At 45.1% G+C, this 18,320-nt stretch overlaps 1 protein-coding gene across 2 annotated transcripts in view; it reads left to right on the top strand.

Annotated features, from left to right (window-relative positions):
* Nucleotides 1–18,320, top strand: part of LIPC (lipase C, hepatic type) — a gene marked incomplete at both ends in the record, with an annotated part of 174,462 nt that overhangs the window by 136,785 nt on the left and 19,357 nt on the right. For both annotated transcript variants that reach the window (XM_079701022.1, XM_079701023.1), the window contains 4 exons: nucleotides 9,459–9,646; nucleotides 13,294–13,476; nucleotides 14,050–14,167; nucleotides 16,765–16,998. In XM_079701022.1, coding sequence (XP_079557148.1) covers nucleotides 9,459–9,646; nucleotides 13,294–13,476; nucleotides 14,050–14,167; nucleotides 16,765–16,998 — 723 coding nt within the window. The remainder of the gene's footprint in view (nucleotides 1–9,458; nucleotides 9,647–13,293; nucleotides 13,477–14,049; nucleotides 14,168–16,764; nucleotides 16,999–18,320) is intronic.

Consider the following 18,320-nt stretch of genomic DNA (forward strand, 5'->3'; position numbering starts at 1 on the left):
CAGCCCTGCATAAGCAACTGATGCAGAACGACTGCCATGCAGCCTGCAGTGCCCAGGCCCAGACCCTGGGTCATGTGGAGAAACAACAGTATTGCCTGGCTGTAGCTCATTTTCTGAACAATTTTTTAAATGTACACCTAGGGAACCACTACCACCATCAAGATATAAAATACTTCAACCCCTCCAAAAATTTCCCTTTGCCTTTTCCATCCCCAGGCCCCAGGAAACCACTGATCTGCTCTCTGTCACTATAGTTTTGCCTTTTCCAGAATGTCATATAAATAGAATCACACAGTATGCAAGCTTTTAAGCTGGGCCTCTTTCACTTAGTGTAATGCATTTGAGATTCATCTACACTGCTGTATGTATCAGAAATGTGTTCCTTTTTGCTGCTAAGTAGTATTCCTGAGTATTATTGTATAGTATTCCTAAGTAGTATTGCTAAGTACATTCCATGGATATATCACAATTAGTTTATCCATTTATTAGTTGATAGGTATGGGTTGTTGCTAGTTTGTGGCTATTATGAATAAATCTTCTGTGAACATTTGCATCTTTGCATAGACATTTGTTTTAATTTCTATTGGGTAAACTCCTAGGTTTGGAATTGCTGAGTCTTATGGTACATGTGTATTTATCTGTATAAGGAACTGCCAAGTGGTTTTCCAAAGTGGCTACAGTATTTTGCAATCCCATCAGAAATAAATGAATCATTCTTGTTGCTCCACATCCTCACCAGCACTAGGTGTTGTCAGTCTTTTTAATTTTAACCATTTTAGAGGGGGAGAGGAGAGGTGGTATCTCATTAAGTAATTTGCCCAAGGTCACAAAAGTAGTAAGTATTGGAAATGGACCTCAAACCCAAGCCACATGGCTCCTAGTCTGGGGGCCTAACCACTACATTTGACAATCCTTGCTCTACTGACAAAAGTTTCAGTGTGAGCAAAACCGGACCTAGATCCTGCTTTCATGGAGCTTACCACCAAACTGGGGAGATAGACATTTATGTAATGACTATTCAAATAGAAAACTACAACTACGAAAACACCTAAAAGAACAAATAATAGGGAGATGTGACCAAGTCAGGACATTTCCCCTGAGGAAATGAAGATTAAGTTTACATTTGGAGAAAGAGTGATGTTAGCTAAGCAAATGGGGAAGACAGCAGAGCATGTCAGGGCAGGGGACCACACAAAGACTAGGCAGGAAGGAACATTGTACCTCTGCATTTTTATCATCTTTTCTCTTTTCATTTATTCACTCAATTGCCCTTAAACAAATTAAGGTGGCCAACTCATCCTGGTTTGACAGGACAATTTGTTACCCTACCTTGAACTGATCCAGAGTGGAATATGCCCAAGACCTTGGAACCACTTTAGGGAAGTAAGCCCCCATATCCCCAGAGGATTCCAGTACAAATGGAAAGCTCTTCTGAATGGCATACTTTTTCATAATCAGATTTCTTGAAAGAAAAAAAAAATTCTAACTTAGCCAGGGGAGTACAGCCTAAGAAGAAATTTTGGAGGAAAAAAAAAAACTTTCCAGCAAGAAAACACAGCCTCTATTTACTTTCTTTACTGGAATCCACAAAAGGAGAAGCTGTAGTCTAAGGCTACAGGATGGCCAGCAAAATCAGGCCAAAAGAGACAAAGAAAACAGAATAAATCAGATTTCTGAAAACGGCTTTCCTTCCATCTCTTATCTCATCACCTTATATGACAACAAAATGGTGAAAAGAAGAAAGCAAAAATAAACAAATAAAAAGAACAGATGAAACAGGAATGCAAAAGAGAATGGGAAGATGGCAACCTCCTAAAGGTAATAAATTACTTCAGCAATTCTAGACCCCAAAGTTTTTTAAAGAACAGCTATAAAATAAATTCATTCAAGGCAAACTTAGGAATTTCTGCTGAGTTCAAAACAATATTCTACAGGGAACTATATTCAATATCCTGTGATAAACCATAATGGAAAAGAGTATGAAAAAGAATGTATATATATGTATAACTGAGTCATTTTGTTGTACAGCAGTAATTAACACATTGTAATTCAACTATATTTCAATAAAAAATAAATTTAAAAAAATAAAATAAAATAATATTCTAATGACCTGAAAAATTACTACAGCCATATAAATCACCTCATAGGAGCAGTTTATGCCTTGGGTCATTTGGGTTCAATATTACAGTGCAGTGATGCTGGGGTGTCACAAGAGCTGGGGAATGTCACAAAGATTAGTAACTATATTGTCCAAACTGAGAAATCCAGACATAGAAATATTTTGAAGATAATAAGTAAATGGGAGGGTGAGATGTTCAGGTCAGGGCAAAATTCAAGATGGCAGGAGTGGAAGAAGCAATGCTCACCTGGCCTTTGGTAGAATCTGCTTATCACCAAAAATCAGCAACAGCTAAGAGCTAAATCTGTGAAGACCCAGTAGGGACTAAATTCTTATTCAAGTTTTTCCATCCTGCTGTAGTTCTAGAAATTCTGAAGTCCGTGTTGCCCATGTACAAATCATAGGCCTGACTATGGCAGCCAGGGACAGAGCTCTGGCTACATTTATCTCATAGGTTTGTTCCATTCTAAGCAGAGGACATGGCCCAGAGGATGTTCAGGGTAATTGTGAAGTTATGGTCTTCCAGAGGACCCCTCCCACTAGTCCTGGGTCTGGGAATATTTTCAGTGTGTTAACAAAGTGAAATCACACACACACACACACACACACACACACACACACACACACACACAGAGTTAGCAATTTAAATAAGAATGTGGGACTTCCCTGGTGGTCCAGTGGCAAAGAATCCGCCTTGCGATGCAGGGGACACGGGTTCAATCCCTGGTCAGGGAACTAAGATCCCACATGCTGTGGGGGAGTTAAGCCCACGTGCCACAACTACTGAGCTCAAGCACTTCAACTAGAGCCCATGTGCTCTGGAACCCACACGCCACAACTAGAGAAGAGAGAACCTGCACGCCACACCTAGAGAGAAGCCAGTGCACAGCAACAAAAGATCCTGCGTGCCTCAACGAAGATCCCGTGTGCTGCAACTAAGACCCAATGCAGCCAAAAATAAATTTTAAAAATAATAATAAATAAATAATAAATCTTTAAAGAAAAAAATAAGAATGTGAAGAAATTTCACAAACAGCTCTGTGGCAGGAGGCATATTAATACCTGTGGCTCCTGTCATGCACTTGTGTCCTCAGCACAAGCTAATACATGGGTGGTGCTTGACAAACATGGAACTGAGCAAAAGCACCCAGCCCAGGCATCACAGGCAGAAGACAGGTCCTGACTCCTATCGGGACCTTTTACTGCAGAATCCTTGGTTCTCCCCTAAGCCAGCTCAGTCGTCTGCAGTCATCCACCTAATGATGTCCTTACCCAAAAGAAAATGAAATAATTTATTCTTGTATGAAATTTTAGGAACCCTCAAACCTGGTGGCTGACTTAGGAATAGAGAAATCACTTGCTGCAAGGAATCTAATATTAGAAATGTAATGGCTGCACCCAGCTTTTCCTTCTGACTAATTCTGAGGAAGTTTTGCTGTCCCAGGAAGTTGCTGTCATGCAGAGGGCAACCCCAAGCCTCTCCAGCGCATCAGCTTGCTTTCCAGGTTATAGAGGCTGACTCCCTCTGAAGGCTTTGACTGCCTACCTTAGTTGATATTCTCCCTCTCGAAATCACAGCCTTATCTCCAGATTCTTATCATTGGTGTGTCTTTAGCTCTTCTAAAGACATGAGAAAAATGACGATTTCAGAAGACATGCCTGAAGAAGGAAAAGCTCCTATCCAATACAATTAGGACAAATTTCCTCACTCATAATGAAATCATTGGATTTACTAACCGCTTACTCACGAGTTGTGAGGTTTAAATAAGTTCATACAAATAAGACTGCTAGAAAAGTGCCTGGCACAGAGAAAGCCCTCAATAAATATTAGCTTTAAAAGTGCTGAATATCAATTTGGATATATATGCATATATAAAGAGATATAAATAAGATCACCCCTAAGAAGCGAATGATCCTACTTTGGGGAATCTTTACTAAAAAAACACTCATAGATTCAGACAAAGATTTATTTATAAAGATGGTCATCAGAGCATTGCTAGTAATAGGAAAAAAAAAAGAAAACAGGAAACAACCTAAATGTCCAACAATAATGAAACAAACTATGTCACTTTTCCTTTTTTTAAAATACATTTATTTATTTATTTATTTATTTATTTATTTTTGGCTGCATTAGGTCTTCGTTGCTGCGGGCTTTTCTCTAGTTGTGGCGAGTGGGGGCTACTCTTTGTTGCGGTGCATGGGCTTCTCATTGCAGTGGCTTCTCTTGTTGCAGAGCACCAGCTCTAGGCACGCAGGCTTCAGTAGTTGTGGCATGCAGGCTCAGTAGTTGTGGCGCATGGGCTTAGTTGCTCCGTGGCATGTGGGATCTTCCTGGACCAGGGCTCGAACCCATGTCGCCTGCATTGGCAGGCGGATTCTCAACCTTTTCACCACCAGGGAAGCCCTATTCCACTTTTCAAAAGCATGTTTTTAAAGAATTTCTAATGCTGTAAGAAAATTATCATGACAGGTAAAGAGGGATATAAAACCATTCACATAGGGCTTCCCTGGTGGTGCAGTGGTTGAGAGTCCGCCTGCTGACACAGGAGACACGGGTTCGTGCCCCGGTCTGGGAGGATCCCACGTGCCGTGGAGCGGCTGGGCCCGTGAGCCATGGCTGCTGAGCCTGCGCATCCGGAGTCTGTGTTCCGCAGTGGGAGAGGCCGCGGCAGTGAGAGGCCCGCGTACCGCAAAAAAAAAAAAACCAAAAAAAACCATTCACATAATATGATCTCAATTATAGACACCCCAAACAAACATCTATGAAACAACTATCTCCATAAGAATAGATTGGAAGGAAATACTCCAAATATTACTTGTGTGTTTTTCTGAGTAGTGAGATTCCTTATTCATTTCAGCATTTTTCAGATTGTATATCTACAATGAACATGTATTAATTCTACATATAGACAAAACAAAAAAGTTAAGAGTCTATTACCATATCACAACTAATACAAAAACAACTGTGTGTTCCCAGACTAAGTCAGTGGCAGGGGGCAGAGAAGATAACCCTGAGACTGTGTCCTCAGAATTTGGTGACCCTAGTGGGTTACCAAGGGGACAGAGAGGGTATTCCAGGACAGCTCTTAAGCTTTCTAGCTTGAGCAACAGCATGGACAAATGACGGTGTCACAAACCACAATAGGGAATGTAGAAAGAAAGGAAGAAGAAGGTTGGGAGAAAAGAAAATAAATTCACTTTGACCTCACTGGGTTTGCAGCGTCAGAAGCATCCCCAGGTAGAGAAGCCCTGTCAAGAGCCTGTTATGGGCAGGGCTAAAGCCTAGGAAAGAGATTTTGGTATACTTTTGAGTGTGAGTCACAGTAGTGCATCCTTGAAGCTGTGGCTTACCTGAGGATGCTCCAGTATTCTATGTGTTCTGTGAAGGGGTCAATCAAACTCTGCTCCCATGGAGACTCAGACACTTGGGGACTACTCCTTCCACCCAAAATGTGACCTGAAGTAGCCCTTGCCTCCTTCAGTCATAGGACTGCTGCCGGATTATAGCGAAGAGTCTTACAGAGACTCTCTGTGACTTAAACGCTGTTTGGTGCTATGGATGCTGCTTCCATTGAGGACTGCATTGCACTCTCAGAGTCAACCACATAAAACTTGCTACTGTATATTTCATAGGAATAGTATTCAAGACAATGGCTGCTGCCTCATGCAATGGTCTCTTTTTACAATAACCCACAGGAAAACCATCTCAGGCTTCAGGACCAGAAAAGTATGAGCAACTGGACAGTATGAATTCTATAACTGCTCCTGTTTCCCTCTTTGATTTGGCCAATAGGAAGCTCAAAACAAAATCTGTGGCCCATCTTCTGCAACCTTATATGATCACAGATTGTGCAGTTTAGGTTGCTAATCTATTAACATTTCTGTCTTTGTTGTTTTGCCACCTTTATTTTCTCTTTGCCCCAATTTCTTCAACTATGAATTTTCAAGAACCACTTAAAGTCAAAATTTTCCTTCCATGTCATGCCCACCTTTTGACTCCGTTGCTATCTCCTGGAGTTGCGCAAAAGAATCCTAGGCCCTCTTCCCCACAGCAGCCCTTCAGTGCTCAGGTCCTCCACTAAATCTTATATTTTTAGGCACCAGAGCCCCACTTTCTTCAAAAATTTCTCCTAGATGTGAGCACCTAAAGAATCTTTCATCCTTCCAGACTCAACTGATGCCTTATCTTCTCTTGGCATCTTCCCTAAAGCCCCTACTCAGGATGTCACTCCACAGCAGTATTCACAGCAACCTCATGTGATGGCTGATTTTCATGCTTTCTTTCCCACTGGACTGGGGACTCCTGATACACAGATGTCAGGCCCTATTTGCCTCCAACTGGTACCTAGTCAGGGCTCAGGGCATAATATAATAATATATGCTTAATAAGTATTTGTTGAGGAAATAAATGAATGAATTAATATATATACAACCTCCTCACTCACACACATGCTAAAAGAAAGCCAAGCTCCGAGGAAGAAAAGGAAGAGCTCAGGTCAGTCCAGGTGTTTGTGAGCCTTTCCATCTGACAACTCTCTTCTCCCTAGGACTCTCCTGAACAGATCTGAGGCCCCAGGTACTGGGGCCAGAGCTGATTCTCCCAGCTAAATCCAGGGTAAGGGGGATACATTTTCACAGAAAGAAAGAATTTCACAGATCAAAAATGCGAGATGCTGGATGCTCCAATATGTACTTATTTTAATAACACACATTTATGTGGGTCTAATTATATGCCAGGCATTGTTCCGTGCTCTTTACAAATATCATCTTATTTAATCCTTGTAATGACTTCACAAGATGGGTATTATATCTATCCCCATTTTATTTTCATATAATCTTTTTAGCATTCAAGTCAGCTATCCTGAAATGAAGGAAGATATAGCTATTCAGTCACTGAATAAAAGAAAATTAGTTACCTTGAGCTCCAGTTCATAAAGCGCTGACAAACCGAATGATAGCCTTTGATCTGAGACCTGGACCCCACAGAATACCACATCGCGCACTAATCACTTATTAAGCATCCTCAGCTCTGTCCTCCGTGAGTTCACAACCTGGTGGAGGAAACACCACACATCCAAACAAATAAATTACCTTAGGATCAGGGGACCAATACGGTGCTGGCAGCAAGAGGAAGTAATTACCTCTGGCTAGAGGAGACAGCTTCCTGGAGGGGGTGATGTCTGAGTTCCATTTTAACAAATGGACCAGAGGGGACCAGCAGAGAGGGAAGCGAGAGTGCAAAGATGAAGGGATGTGAGATGGCAATGGGGGAAACTAGTGGCAGTCTGGGGTAGCAGGAGAGTGTAGAGAGGGGATGATTGGAGGGATGAGGGATCATCATTCAGGTGATGGACTTGGCTGCAATACCAAGAAGCTTAAAGATACTAACGGGTATAATAGTCATTTCTGTTCTAGAAAGATTGAGCAGCAGTGTGAGGGAGGGTGGTGAGATTAAACAGAGAGAGACCAGTTAGGAAGCTGTGGCAATACACCAAGCAAGAAACAGTGTGCACCTGAGCTAGGGCATTGGATTCTAGGGATACGTGGGAACCTGAAGCTTTGGACTGATTGGATGGCTGCTAAAACAGTGTAAGATGACACCCGGGTTTCTGACTTAGAGACCAGGGGGGCAGTGCATGCAATGGGATGGGGAGCACGATCTGGGATTATGCTTTCAGGAATGAGGACAAGCTCAGATAGTCTCTAAGCCTGGGAAAGTCAAACTGGGTGGCAGAAATTTTCTTCTTTATCTCAGAGAAGTTATTCAGATTCTCATTTTCATCTCCTTTTAATAAAATATGATGCATTTCATTCTGTCATCATAGTGAAAAATCATTGCCCTCTGCTGGGAATTAATAACCTTTCAAATTAATAACCTTTGGGTAGGAAAATTGGTTTCATTAATACCTCCCCTTGCACTTTGTAGTTTCATCATCTCTCTATCCTGCTGTCCCCTGAAACCAAAAGCCCAAGACTTATTGTCTGAGATGCCTGAATGACTTTATGCTCAGAAAGAATGATCAGGGTTCTTAGTAACTGGGCTGAATTGAGTTCACTGATCAAAAATGCTGGTATGGCCTCGTGTCTGCCCCTCAGCCACAGGGGAGCCCACCCTCGGCTGGAAGGGGCTGTGAGAGCATCCTCCCCCAGCTCTTGGTCTGATTCCTAATCTTAGCAGAAAAGATGTCACCCATCTTGGGATGCCACACCTGGGGAACATGGCACCTCCCTCAGGCTCCACCCAGCTTTATCTCTGACTGACATCATGGTCTTGACAGCTGTTGCACTGCCTCAAAGAGTTGGGTGACTGCCCATCCTCCACAAAGTGTCTCAGAGTCAGGGTGAGGCTCCCCACAAAGAGAAGCTAGATAGCCTTTCAGGAAAACAACAGAAGGTGTAATCATAAAAACAATCTTTTTCTCCCTACCCCACCCTCACACAGTCTATGAAAGATTCTGGGTGGGTATTCATTTATCCTTTTCTGCTGAAAACTCCTTAGCAGCATCTTATCATCGAGAGCATAAAGTCCAGACTCCTCAGCATCCAGGGGCCCCCCACACTCTGGCTTCCCAGCCTTCGGCTTCCTTCCACCCACAAGGTCCCACGCCTCTGAGCCCTTACTCAGCTGTGCCCTCAGCTTGGAAAGCCCTACTCCTCCCACCCACTCACACACACACACAAGCCCTCATTCATCCCTCAGGGCCAGCATGAGCCTCACGTTCCCTGAAAAGTCCTCCCTGAATGCCACTCCCCATCAAGCAGAATCCACCCCCTCTGTGATCCTCCCCACCCCAGTCCTACCTGGTCAATGCAAGACTATGTGTGAGAACAGGTTGAGCCACAGGAGAGAATGCATAGTGTCATCAAACTAAGACGCTCTGTGTGCTGTCTGCCTAGCATAGGGATGTAGGGAATTGGAGTCAGAGAGACAGGCTCCAAATCCTACCACTTATGGGCATCATGATTCTGGGCGAACTACTTATCCTCTCTGAACCTCAGTCCCCATTGCCTCTCCCATATTCCCACTGTCCTGGAGTTACTCTAGTGTCTGACTGGCTGATCCTATAGTCAGTGGGATGGCAGGATGGAGGATCTGGTCCTCTCCACCTCTGTGTGGGGTCCTCCTAGGTCACCCTCCATCATCTCCCAGGAAAAAAATGGCCATTCTGCTGGAAATAAAATGCTCTTTGGGGTTCCCCAAAGCCACAGCCCATGCCTACCTCCAGCACCTTGCAGTAACCCCGCTGCCTAGTGCTTTTAGAAACTTCTGGGTTGTCCCAGAGCTGGCAGAGGTGGAACAGGTGCCAGGTTAAACACTGTCTCCAATTTTATCTTCCAGAGTCATTTGGAAGGAGATCTCGAGCTGTTGAAACAAAGGAAACATCACAGGAGACAAGAACCAGATTTCTGCTCTTTAAAGAAGAAACCAATAAGGGCTGTCAGATTCGGCTCAATCACTCAGACACGTTACAGCAGTGCGGCTTCAACTCCTCTCTGCCTCTGGTGATGATAGTCCACGGGTGGTTGGTAGGAAATGCTGACATGCCTTTTTTCTCTCTACTTTTACATTTTCTTTTGTTTCTCTCCCTAGTGTGTTCAATTGTAATAAAAAGATAGGGAGCTGGTGATAACAACTTCATGCATAATACTTTTAAAGTACATTCTAATTTCCCAAGTGCTTCCTCACACATTATCTTATTGATTATCTTAATTTCATGAGTAAGCAGGGCAGAGAAAGTATAATTATCTCCACATTTCAGATAGTAAAATGTGGCTCAAAAAGGTCACACAGCACATAAGGGCCCATAAGAGATTGCAGTTCATGAAGGTGAATCTGCATGTTTCCCAAGAGGAGGTAGGAAGCCAGAAGATATAGTCTCCCAATAAAATATTATATTTGTAAGGGTTAAATTCAGCTGCAAATAACAGAAATCCAAATTGGCAGTAGTTCAAATAAAACAGAAGTTTTTTTTTCCATTTCATACAACAGTCCAGTATATGCAATCCAAAACTGAATAAACAGCTTTGGTCACTGAAGTCCTCAAGGACCCAGCTCATTCCCTGCTCAATATTCTGCTATCCTTAGAGTATGGTCCAAGATGGCAGCTAGAGCACTAGCTATCACATCTGCATCCCAGGTAGCACAAGGTAGTAAAATGTAAACACAAAAAAGTAAAAAAGCAGGGTTTTTAAAAAACAACTATATTGAGGTGTAATTCGCATTATACCATAAAATTCATCCATTTAAAGTGTACAATTCAATGGCTTTTGGTATATAAATGTGTTTTCTTAGGTTAGCTTCCCAGAAGCATCTGTGAAATGCTTCCAATTACATCCATTTGCCCATACCTAGAGGGAAAGGTATTTAGGATATGTAGCCTCTTACAGAAACTGTAGCTTTTTAGTGATGCTAAAATTCTATTACTGTGGAAGAAAGGGGAAAAGAATATTGTGGGCAATGATTGAAGTCAAACAAAAGTTTCCAAGAAGAAATTCTGCCTTACTAGTTTCTAGGCCACCCACGATTTGAAGCTTGGTTCACACTGTGAAACCTCCAGAGATCTGGGGTCTATTTCATGACTTGAAACCCTTTCCCTACCATCTAATTGAAAAATACTCTGCAACCCCCGTCTATCCTAGCTTAGAGAGCAAAATGAGCCCATCGGTCCACCACCACTCTTTCAACATGTATTCACTCATACCCTCCACATGAACAAAACAGACCCCATGCCTGGCCTCATGGGGTAATGGGAACCACATGACGCCATGTGGGTGTAGCCACAAGGTGGGTTTGCCATCCCAGAAAAGCACAGAGGCTCTTGTAGCCTGCCAGCAGCTTCCTCCTAGGATTTAAAGGGGCCCCACCCTAGGGAAGGGTGGGGCGTGCTCCACCACAGCACAGGGTTGGCAGTGAAGGTGGTAGGGGCTTTCCTGCCCTTAGAGAAGAGACCTAACACAGATGAGGCCCTATAGGAGCTAAGCCATTTACATTAGACATCAGCTCATTTAATCCTCCTGCCTCCCTACACGGCCACTTGAGTTAGTCTCATCTCTCAGATGAGGAAACTGCAGCTCAGAGAGGTCAAGCAGCTACCACAGTCATACAGCCCTCAGTAGACAGAACTCCAAAACTAGAACCCTCATGCTCCAAAGCCCATACTGTCAAAGACTCCATTACATCAAGCCTTTGTCAAGGATGGGTTTGGCAGGGTCCCCATCACACAGCAGGCCTCACACTGCAATCTCCTCACTGTAGCTCTCTCTAGCTAAGCTAGGAGCTCCATCCCTATTTCTTTAAAAAAAAAAAAAAAAAAAAGCATGGAATTGGAGACAGAGGGTAGAACCCTGAGATGAAACCTATCTTAAAGGAAACTAAAGATCAGACATGAAGGGAGTTCTCTGGCGGTCCAGTGGTTAGGATTTGGCGCTTTCACTGTGGTAGCCCGGGTTCAAGCCCTGGTCAGGGAACTAATATCCCACAAGCTGAATGGCATGGCCAAAAAAAAGATCAGACATCGAAAGCTTTCTTATGGGAGAGGAGGGGGTAAGGATGGATTATTAGAAGGCCAGTCATTGTAAGGGAAGAACATTCCATCTCTTCAGCTGCTTTAGCTAAAGGAACCTTCCCTTACAAAAGAAAAAGAGAAAAGAAACTGGGAAGGAGGGAATGCATCCAGAGCAGAGCTTTGGGGAGAATAGAGCTGTGGACTTGGTACCTGACTTGAGGTAGGGACTTGAGCTGAGAGCCTTACAAACAGCAGGGCCGGCTCTCCCTGCCTCCACTGCCACTCTCCCTGCCTCCCCCTTACCTCTGCTTGTAGCTCCTTCCACATGACTTCTCTCCTCTTGGCTCAGGCTGTGACTTCTGCCTAGAGTATCCCTTCCCTCATCTCCCGCCGGACAGGATCCATTAAATATTAGGTGCTCGAAAAATATTTGTTAGCTGAAGTAATGGCTGACTTCATATCTTGTTTACAGACATGAAGATAGCAGGGTCCTCTTACCAGGATCCTTTTACTAGAATGAGTCCTTTGTTTTCAAAATCTTGTGCAGACTGGATTATATCTACTATTGCTGGTAATAATAATAATAATGACAACAGCAGCAGCTGCCATAACTAACATTTACTGAGTCCTCACTATGTTCCAGGTGCTAAACGCTTTACATCTATTAACTTATCTCATCTTCACAGCAATCCTGGAAGGAGGACACTATTATGATCCCCATTTTCCAGACAAGGAAACTGGGGCACTGAAAAGTTAAATAACTTGCCCAAGGTCACTCAGCCAGTAACTAGGAGAGTCTGGATTTGAACCCAAGGTGTTACATCCACATAGAAGGTACTGGGTAGAAAGACATTTATTAAATGAATGTATCTTACCCCAGACTCACAAGCCAAACCATCAGTACTGCCGTCCAGCTTCACCTCTGTGTTCTCGTCTTCAATTACACCCGACTTTCCTGCTCTCCCCAGACAGGCCGCACTGCCCTTCTGTGGTTCTGCACCTCTGCACATGCTCCGCCTGGAGTACCCTAGATACCCTCACCCACCGCCACCACACTCACCTGCCCACCTGGATTCTTCTGTGAGAACTCCTATTTATCCTTCCAGACACAACACAAACGTCTTTGCTCTGTGAACCCTTCAGGAGTGCCCTGCAAATTGGCTCTCAAACAAGAAACATACACAGAACAGGTCTCCATAGTGAATCAACCCAGTTGTTATTGGGTTCCTACTATGTTCCAGCTCACAGTCCTACCCCCTCTAAGGCAAGCAGAACACAGTGGGTGTGACCCAGAGGTGCAGCAGCACAGGGAGGGCTGGGGGTAGCCCCCCGGGGGACATTTGGAAAGTCCAGAGACATTTTTGGTCTTCACAGCTTGGGGAGGGGGAGGGGAGGGGTGCTGCTGGCCTCTCTTGGATGGAGGCAAGGATGCAGCTAAACATCCTACCGTGCACAGGACAACTCCCACAGCCAAGAAATATCTGGCCCCAAATGTCAATGGTGCTGAGGTTGAGAAGCCCCAGGTTAAGCCCTTTCTCTTGGAGAGAAGGACCCAGCATGAGCCCAGAGTTGGAGAAGGAAAGAGGTGAGCAGGTAGATAGAGGGAGCTAGCACAGCACTCCCGCCTCCCTCCCTGGGAAGCTGATGACCCCGTGGTTCCACCCTCAGATGGAAGCCTCGCTGGAAAACTGGATCTGGCAGATGGTGGCCGCGCTGAAGTCTCAGCTGGCCCGACCAGTCAACGTGGGGCTGGCAGAATGGGTCACCCTGGCCCACACCCACTACTCCATTGCTGTCCGCAACACCCGCCTCGTCGGCCAGGAGATCGCGGCCCTTCTCCAGTGGCTGGAGGTGAGACCTGCCCTGATCTCCCTTCTCTCCCGTCCTCTCCCTTCCTCTAAGACTGAGTGAATTAAGCTGGTCTCCTACAGCAACCCAGACGGGAGAACTACTTCTGCTAAGCTCACAGGAATGCGAAGGCATGGGACAGAGACCAGACCCCCAGCGGTCTATCAAATGCCTCCCATAAAGCCCTGTTTTATAGGATCATCTGCCCCCACTACTCCATCCACTGTTCCTTTTATGCTCACCTCTTTGGATGTGCTAAGGGATCTAAACACACCCTAAAAGCTATCAAACTCCCACACACATGAATGAGATCACTCCCGCAAGGCATTAACATCCAGGTAAAGATGGGCAGACAGGAGGCAGCATCACCAGGCAGGGTCCCAGGTAGCTGAGGCTGAAAGGAAACAGGACAGAGTCAGCAAGGTGAGAAACCAGTTGGGGTCCTGAGTAGGAGTTAAGCACCTTACTTGTGACCAGGCACAAAGAACAGAGAGAGCCTAGAACAGGCTGCACCCACAAAGGCTTTATCCAGGCAGCTCTCTCCCCTCCTGAAACCATCTCACGGCTGTCTTCCAGGAGTCTGTTCACTTTTCTCCAAGCAATGTTCATCTAATTGGGTACAGCCTGGGTGCACACGTCTCAGGATTCGCTGGCAGTTACATGAGCGGAAAGCACAAGATTGGGAGAATTACAGGTAACCACACCTGCTAACTAACAGCTATAATCTTCATAGCTGCACGGGGGCGTGGAGCAAGGACCTGCTTTTCCAACAGTCTCGTAAATTAACCCACCCCCAGCTTCCTTCAAGCTGTATTAGAGTTCACAGGAGGACTTATAGCACTATTTATTTCAAACATGACCGCTGTCATAGACTGCTGTTCCAAGAGAAGTTAGAGCAAATCACAGCCTCACTTCCTATTGCCTTTCCTCAAACAAAGGTCTCTCACAGTCCTGCCAAATAGGTCCTAAAAAGTAGATTTTGTGTACACTTTTGTAGCAGGAAAGAGTTTATTTTTCAACCTATAGGTTTTTTTTTTACATTTTTTAAAATTAGTTTCTGCTTTATAACAAAGTGAATCAGTCATACATATACATCTGTTCCCACATCCTTCCCTCTTGCGTCTCCCTCCCTCCCACCCTCCCTATCCCACACCTCCAGGCGGTCACAAAGCACCGAGCTGATCTCCCTGTGCTATGCTGCTGCTTCCCACTATCTATCTACCTTACGTTTGGTACTGTATTTATGTCCATGCCTCTCTTTCGCTTTGTCACAGCTTACCCTTCCCCCTCCCCATATCCTCAAGTGCATTCTCAAGTAGGTCTGTGTCTTTATTCCTTCAACCTATAGTTTTAAAAGCCCAACATGAGTTAAAGAATGACAGCCCTAAATTGGCTGTAACAGCCATATTTGTACCTCAGTGTTCACTTTTGTGAAACACGTGGGTCCTACTCTGGGGCCCATTTGGATTGAGGGAGGGATCTCTGCATCAAAAACTTCACCCCAAGCTCTATGCCACCTTGGAAATGCCCCTAGATACCCAGGAAGAGCTGAAGACACACAAGAAGGCCTTTCCTACCAGGCTGCCCTGACACAAACCTCATCCCCCCACTGCTGCCCCAGAGTCACAGTCAGAGGAACACGCCTCATCAGCCAAGTCCCTGAGGCCCACTGATTCCTACAGGGTAAAACTCAGGAGGCCCAGACAAGGCCCTTCTCAGTGTAGTGTCCCCAGAGCTCTCCAGCTTCTCCTCCCACTGTTCCCTTCTTATAGTTCTAGGCTTCTGTGACACTAGATTTTTCTCCACTCTACAAATGTGCCATGGCCTTTTGTGCTTCTGGGCCTTTGCAGTCACTTTTCCCTTTGCCTGGAAAACCAAGCCCTAGTCTCCCTACCAAACTCCTACTCATCCTTCAAGACCCATCAGGCTAAAACAATATTTCACAAGCAAAAACAATTCAAACAAAATGTAAGATGAATAACATTGCTGTGATCTTTTATTTTATCAAGAAAGAACATTTTTGGCAACTACTATCTACTATTACCATTCCTTCATAAAAGAAGAGATTTATTTTAACACTGAAAAACGATAGGGGTAATGGCAGACATTTAAACGAAGCAAATTTGTCATGATGAGAACTCATTTTCTGGTCTTTTTTTTTTTTTCTTTTTTTTTCCATCTTGCTGGTGACGGGGAGGCCTGATCCATGGATCAGTATTTGGTGCCCTCCATGATTTAATGCTCAATAGCCTGGGGGTGAGCAGACCTCCCACACAAGAACCTTCCACAGAAGTCCAGTGAGGCCCTTCACAGACAAACCAGGCCTAGAAGGCTAAGTCAGAACTGCAGAGAGGCGGCACTGGGCCCAGGACCCTCTCCATGCCGGCTGGTGTCACGGGCCACATCAGGCATTATTAGCCAGGCCCACACATATCAGAAGCAACAGGACCGCTAATTACTCTGTTGTCATCTCATAGTCAGCCTGACGAAGAAAGAAATATAAATCACTTCCTTTATTTGTAACTACGGGTGAGGGCTAGAGAGCAGGGACTGTCATGGTCCCCTGTCAACTCCTTCACCCCCAACAGTGATGGAAGCCAGGACTGATACGGGACAACGAAGGATCCTCCAGAGAAGGTAAAGAAAGAAAGAGAAAAAAACCTTGAGTGCATAAATACTACCCAGCTACCATCAGCCAGGAGCTGCCACTTGTTTCATGCAAGCATATCTGTCACTTAAGGACCAGAGCTGGGAGCAGTCCTATTTGCTCACACATTTTTCCCAGAGAACAGTAATGTCCCAAGGCGGTTCTGAACATTCCAATGAAATGACATTAGTGTAGGGGAAAAGCCAGCTTGTTTAGGGAAATTATTGACAACATGCAGGCAAATAAATTCTTTCTTTGATGGATAGGTTAGAACTACTTACAATAAGCACAGTGGTTTTTTTATATGCAAACAGATGCTCTTGAAAGTAGCTTCAGAGGCACTTAAAATTGATTGGCTTAAATAAATCAAGCATTCCCTTATAACCTTATTTCTACCACTGGATAGCTCCTGCAAACCTCTTTTCCCCATAGATAATAACCAGCCCGTGTCCGATTTTTAGTGCCATGAATTACTACGGTTTTACTGTGAAAAAGTTATGGCAAGATTTTCGAGAGAAAGATTATGCCCTAGGACTTTCTTCTTCCTGCTAGCTCATGAATGTGTAATAACATGAAAAAGGTAAAAAGAGCATTTCTTCTCTCCTGTTGCTCTCACCTAACCCTTCCCCTTGCTTTCCTGTTAGGGCTGGATGCTGCGGGCCTTTTGTTTAAAAGAGCTTCCCCCAGTGACCGGCTTTCACCAGATGATGCCAATTTTGTGGACGCCATTCACACCTTTACCCAGGAACACATGGGCCTGAGTGTGGGCATCAAGCAGCCCATAGCCCACTATGACTTCTACCCCAACGGGGGCTCCTACCAGCCTGGATGCCACTTCCTAGAGCTCTACAAACATATTGCCAAGCACGGCTTAAATGGTGAGAAAGAAGACACTAGCCTACGCTGGTTTACGTTCCCCACAACTGATGGGGCCTCTGGATCCAGTGGTGACTAATTTGCAAGATTCTGAGAAGAGTTTGGCAAGGGTGGGGCCCAGGGTGAATGATCACCAAGTCCACCCAGAGAGAGGGCTTGTGGGAGTAGGTAAGGGCTGCCGCTCCCCCCAAGCCCTTCCTCTTAACAGGCAGTGGTCCCTGGAGCTCAGGTGCTGAGGATGAGCTGAGGGGCACCACTGGGAGTCCTCGCTTCTTACCTCCACTCAGTGTACCCAGAGAAGTCTCTCCCGGGGTGTCAGCCCTTCTGAAAGTTGAGCCCTGATGCCTGTGGTTCTTCCTCTTTCTCTGGAAGCTTCCTCACTCAGGGGGCTTCCTCTATTCTGGGCCCTATGATGATCCACTTAATAGATCATGGTTTCTTGATCCTTGGTCTCACAAGAGTGGGAATAACTCTTCCAACCCCCATGAGGTTTAATCAGCTGACCCTACAGGACATTCATTATTGAGATTCTTCCAATTAGATGTTCAGCTCTAAATAGGTCCTTGTGACTTCCTGTGTCTCAGGGCGGAAACTGAATATGGCATTATCTGGGTCGCGATCCCCTTTCTCTCTCAAACCCTAAAACCAAAACATTAACATGCACATTGGTAACAGGCCCCGGATTAAAGAACAAAAATGTGAGCAGGGCTTCCCTGGTGGCGCAGTGGTTGAGAGTCCGCCTGCCGATGCAAGGGACACAGGTTCGTGCCCCGGTCCGGGAAGATCCCACATGCCATGGAGCGGCTAGGCCCGTGAGCCATGGCCGCTGAGCCTGTGCGTCCGGAGCCTGTGCTCCGCAACGGGAGAGGCCACAACAGTGAGAGGCCCGCGTACCACAAAAAAAAAAAAAATGTGAGCAAAAACCATACATTTCATAGGCATTCCAAGGTTCTCATTATTGTAAAATAATATCCTGATTAAGACATGCCAACTCACTCTAAGCCAACTGGAGACCCCCAGACCCCCACATACCACCATCTTGCCCCAATCATCTGAAACTGAGCTGAGCACACACTATCTCGTGATTACATCACCACCTTCATGTCTCCTATATCAGAATGACCTTCACACTGGACACTATCTCATTTTGGCTGGACTCCCAGCTTTCCACCCGCCCACGCCTGAGAGAACCTTCTGGGAACTTCCCCTTATCATTCCTTACATCACTCTCCAGTCATCGCCCTCTAGTCACCAGCAGTTCCTGGTAACCATCCAGCCCTCTTCCCAGATTTACATCCTCCCTAAGCTCAACACAGAGCCCTAG

The sequence above is a fragment of the Hyperoodon ampullatus genome (assembly GCF_949752795.1).
Source record: "Hyperoodon ampullatus genome assembly, chromosome: 3".
In the NCBI taxonomy this organism is placed as follows: domain Eukaryota; kingdom Metazoa; phylum Chordata; class Mammalia; order Artiodactyla; family Ziphiidae; genus Hyperoodon; species Hyperoodon ampullatus.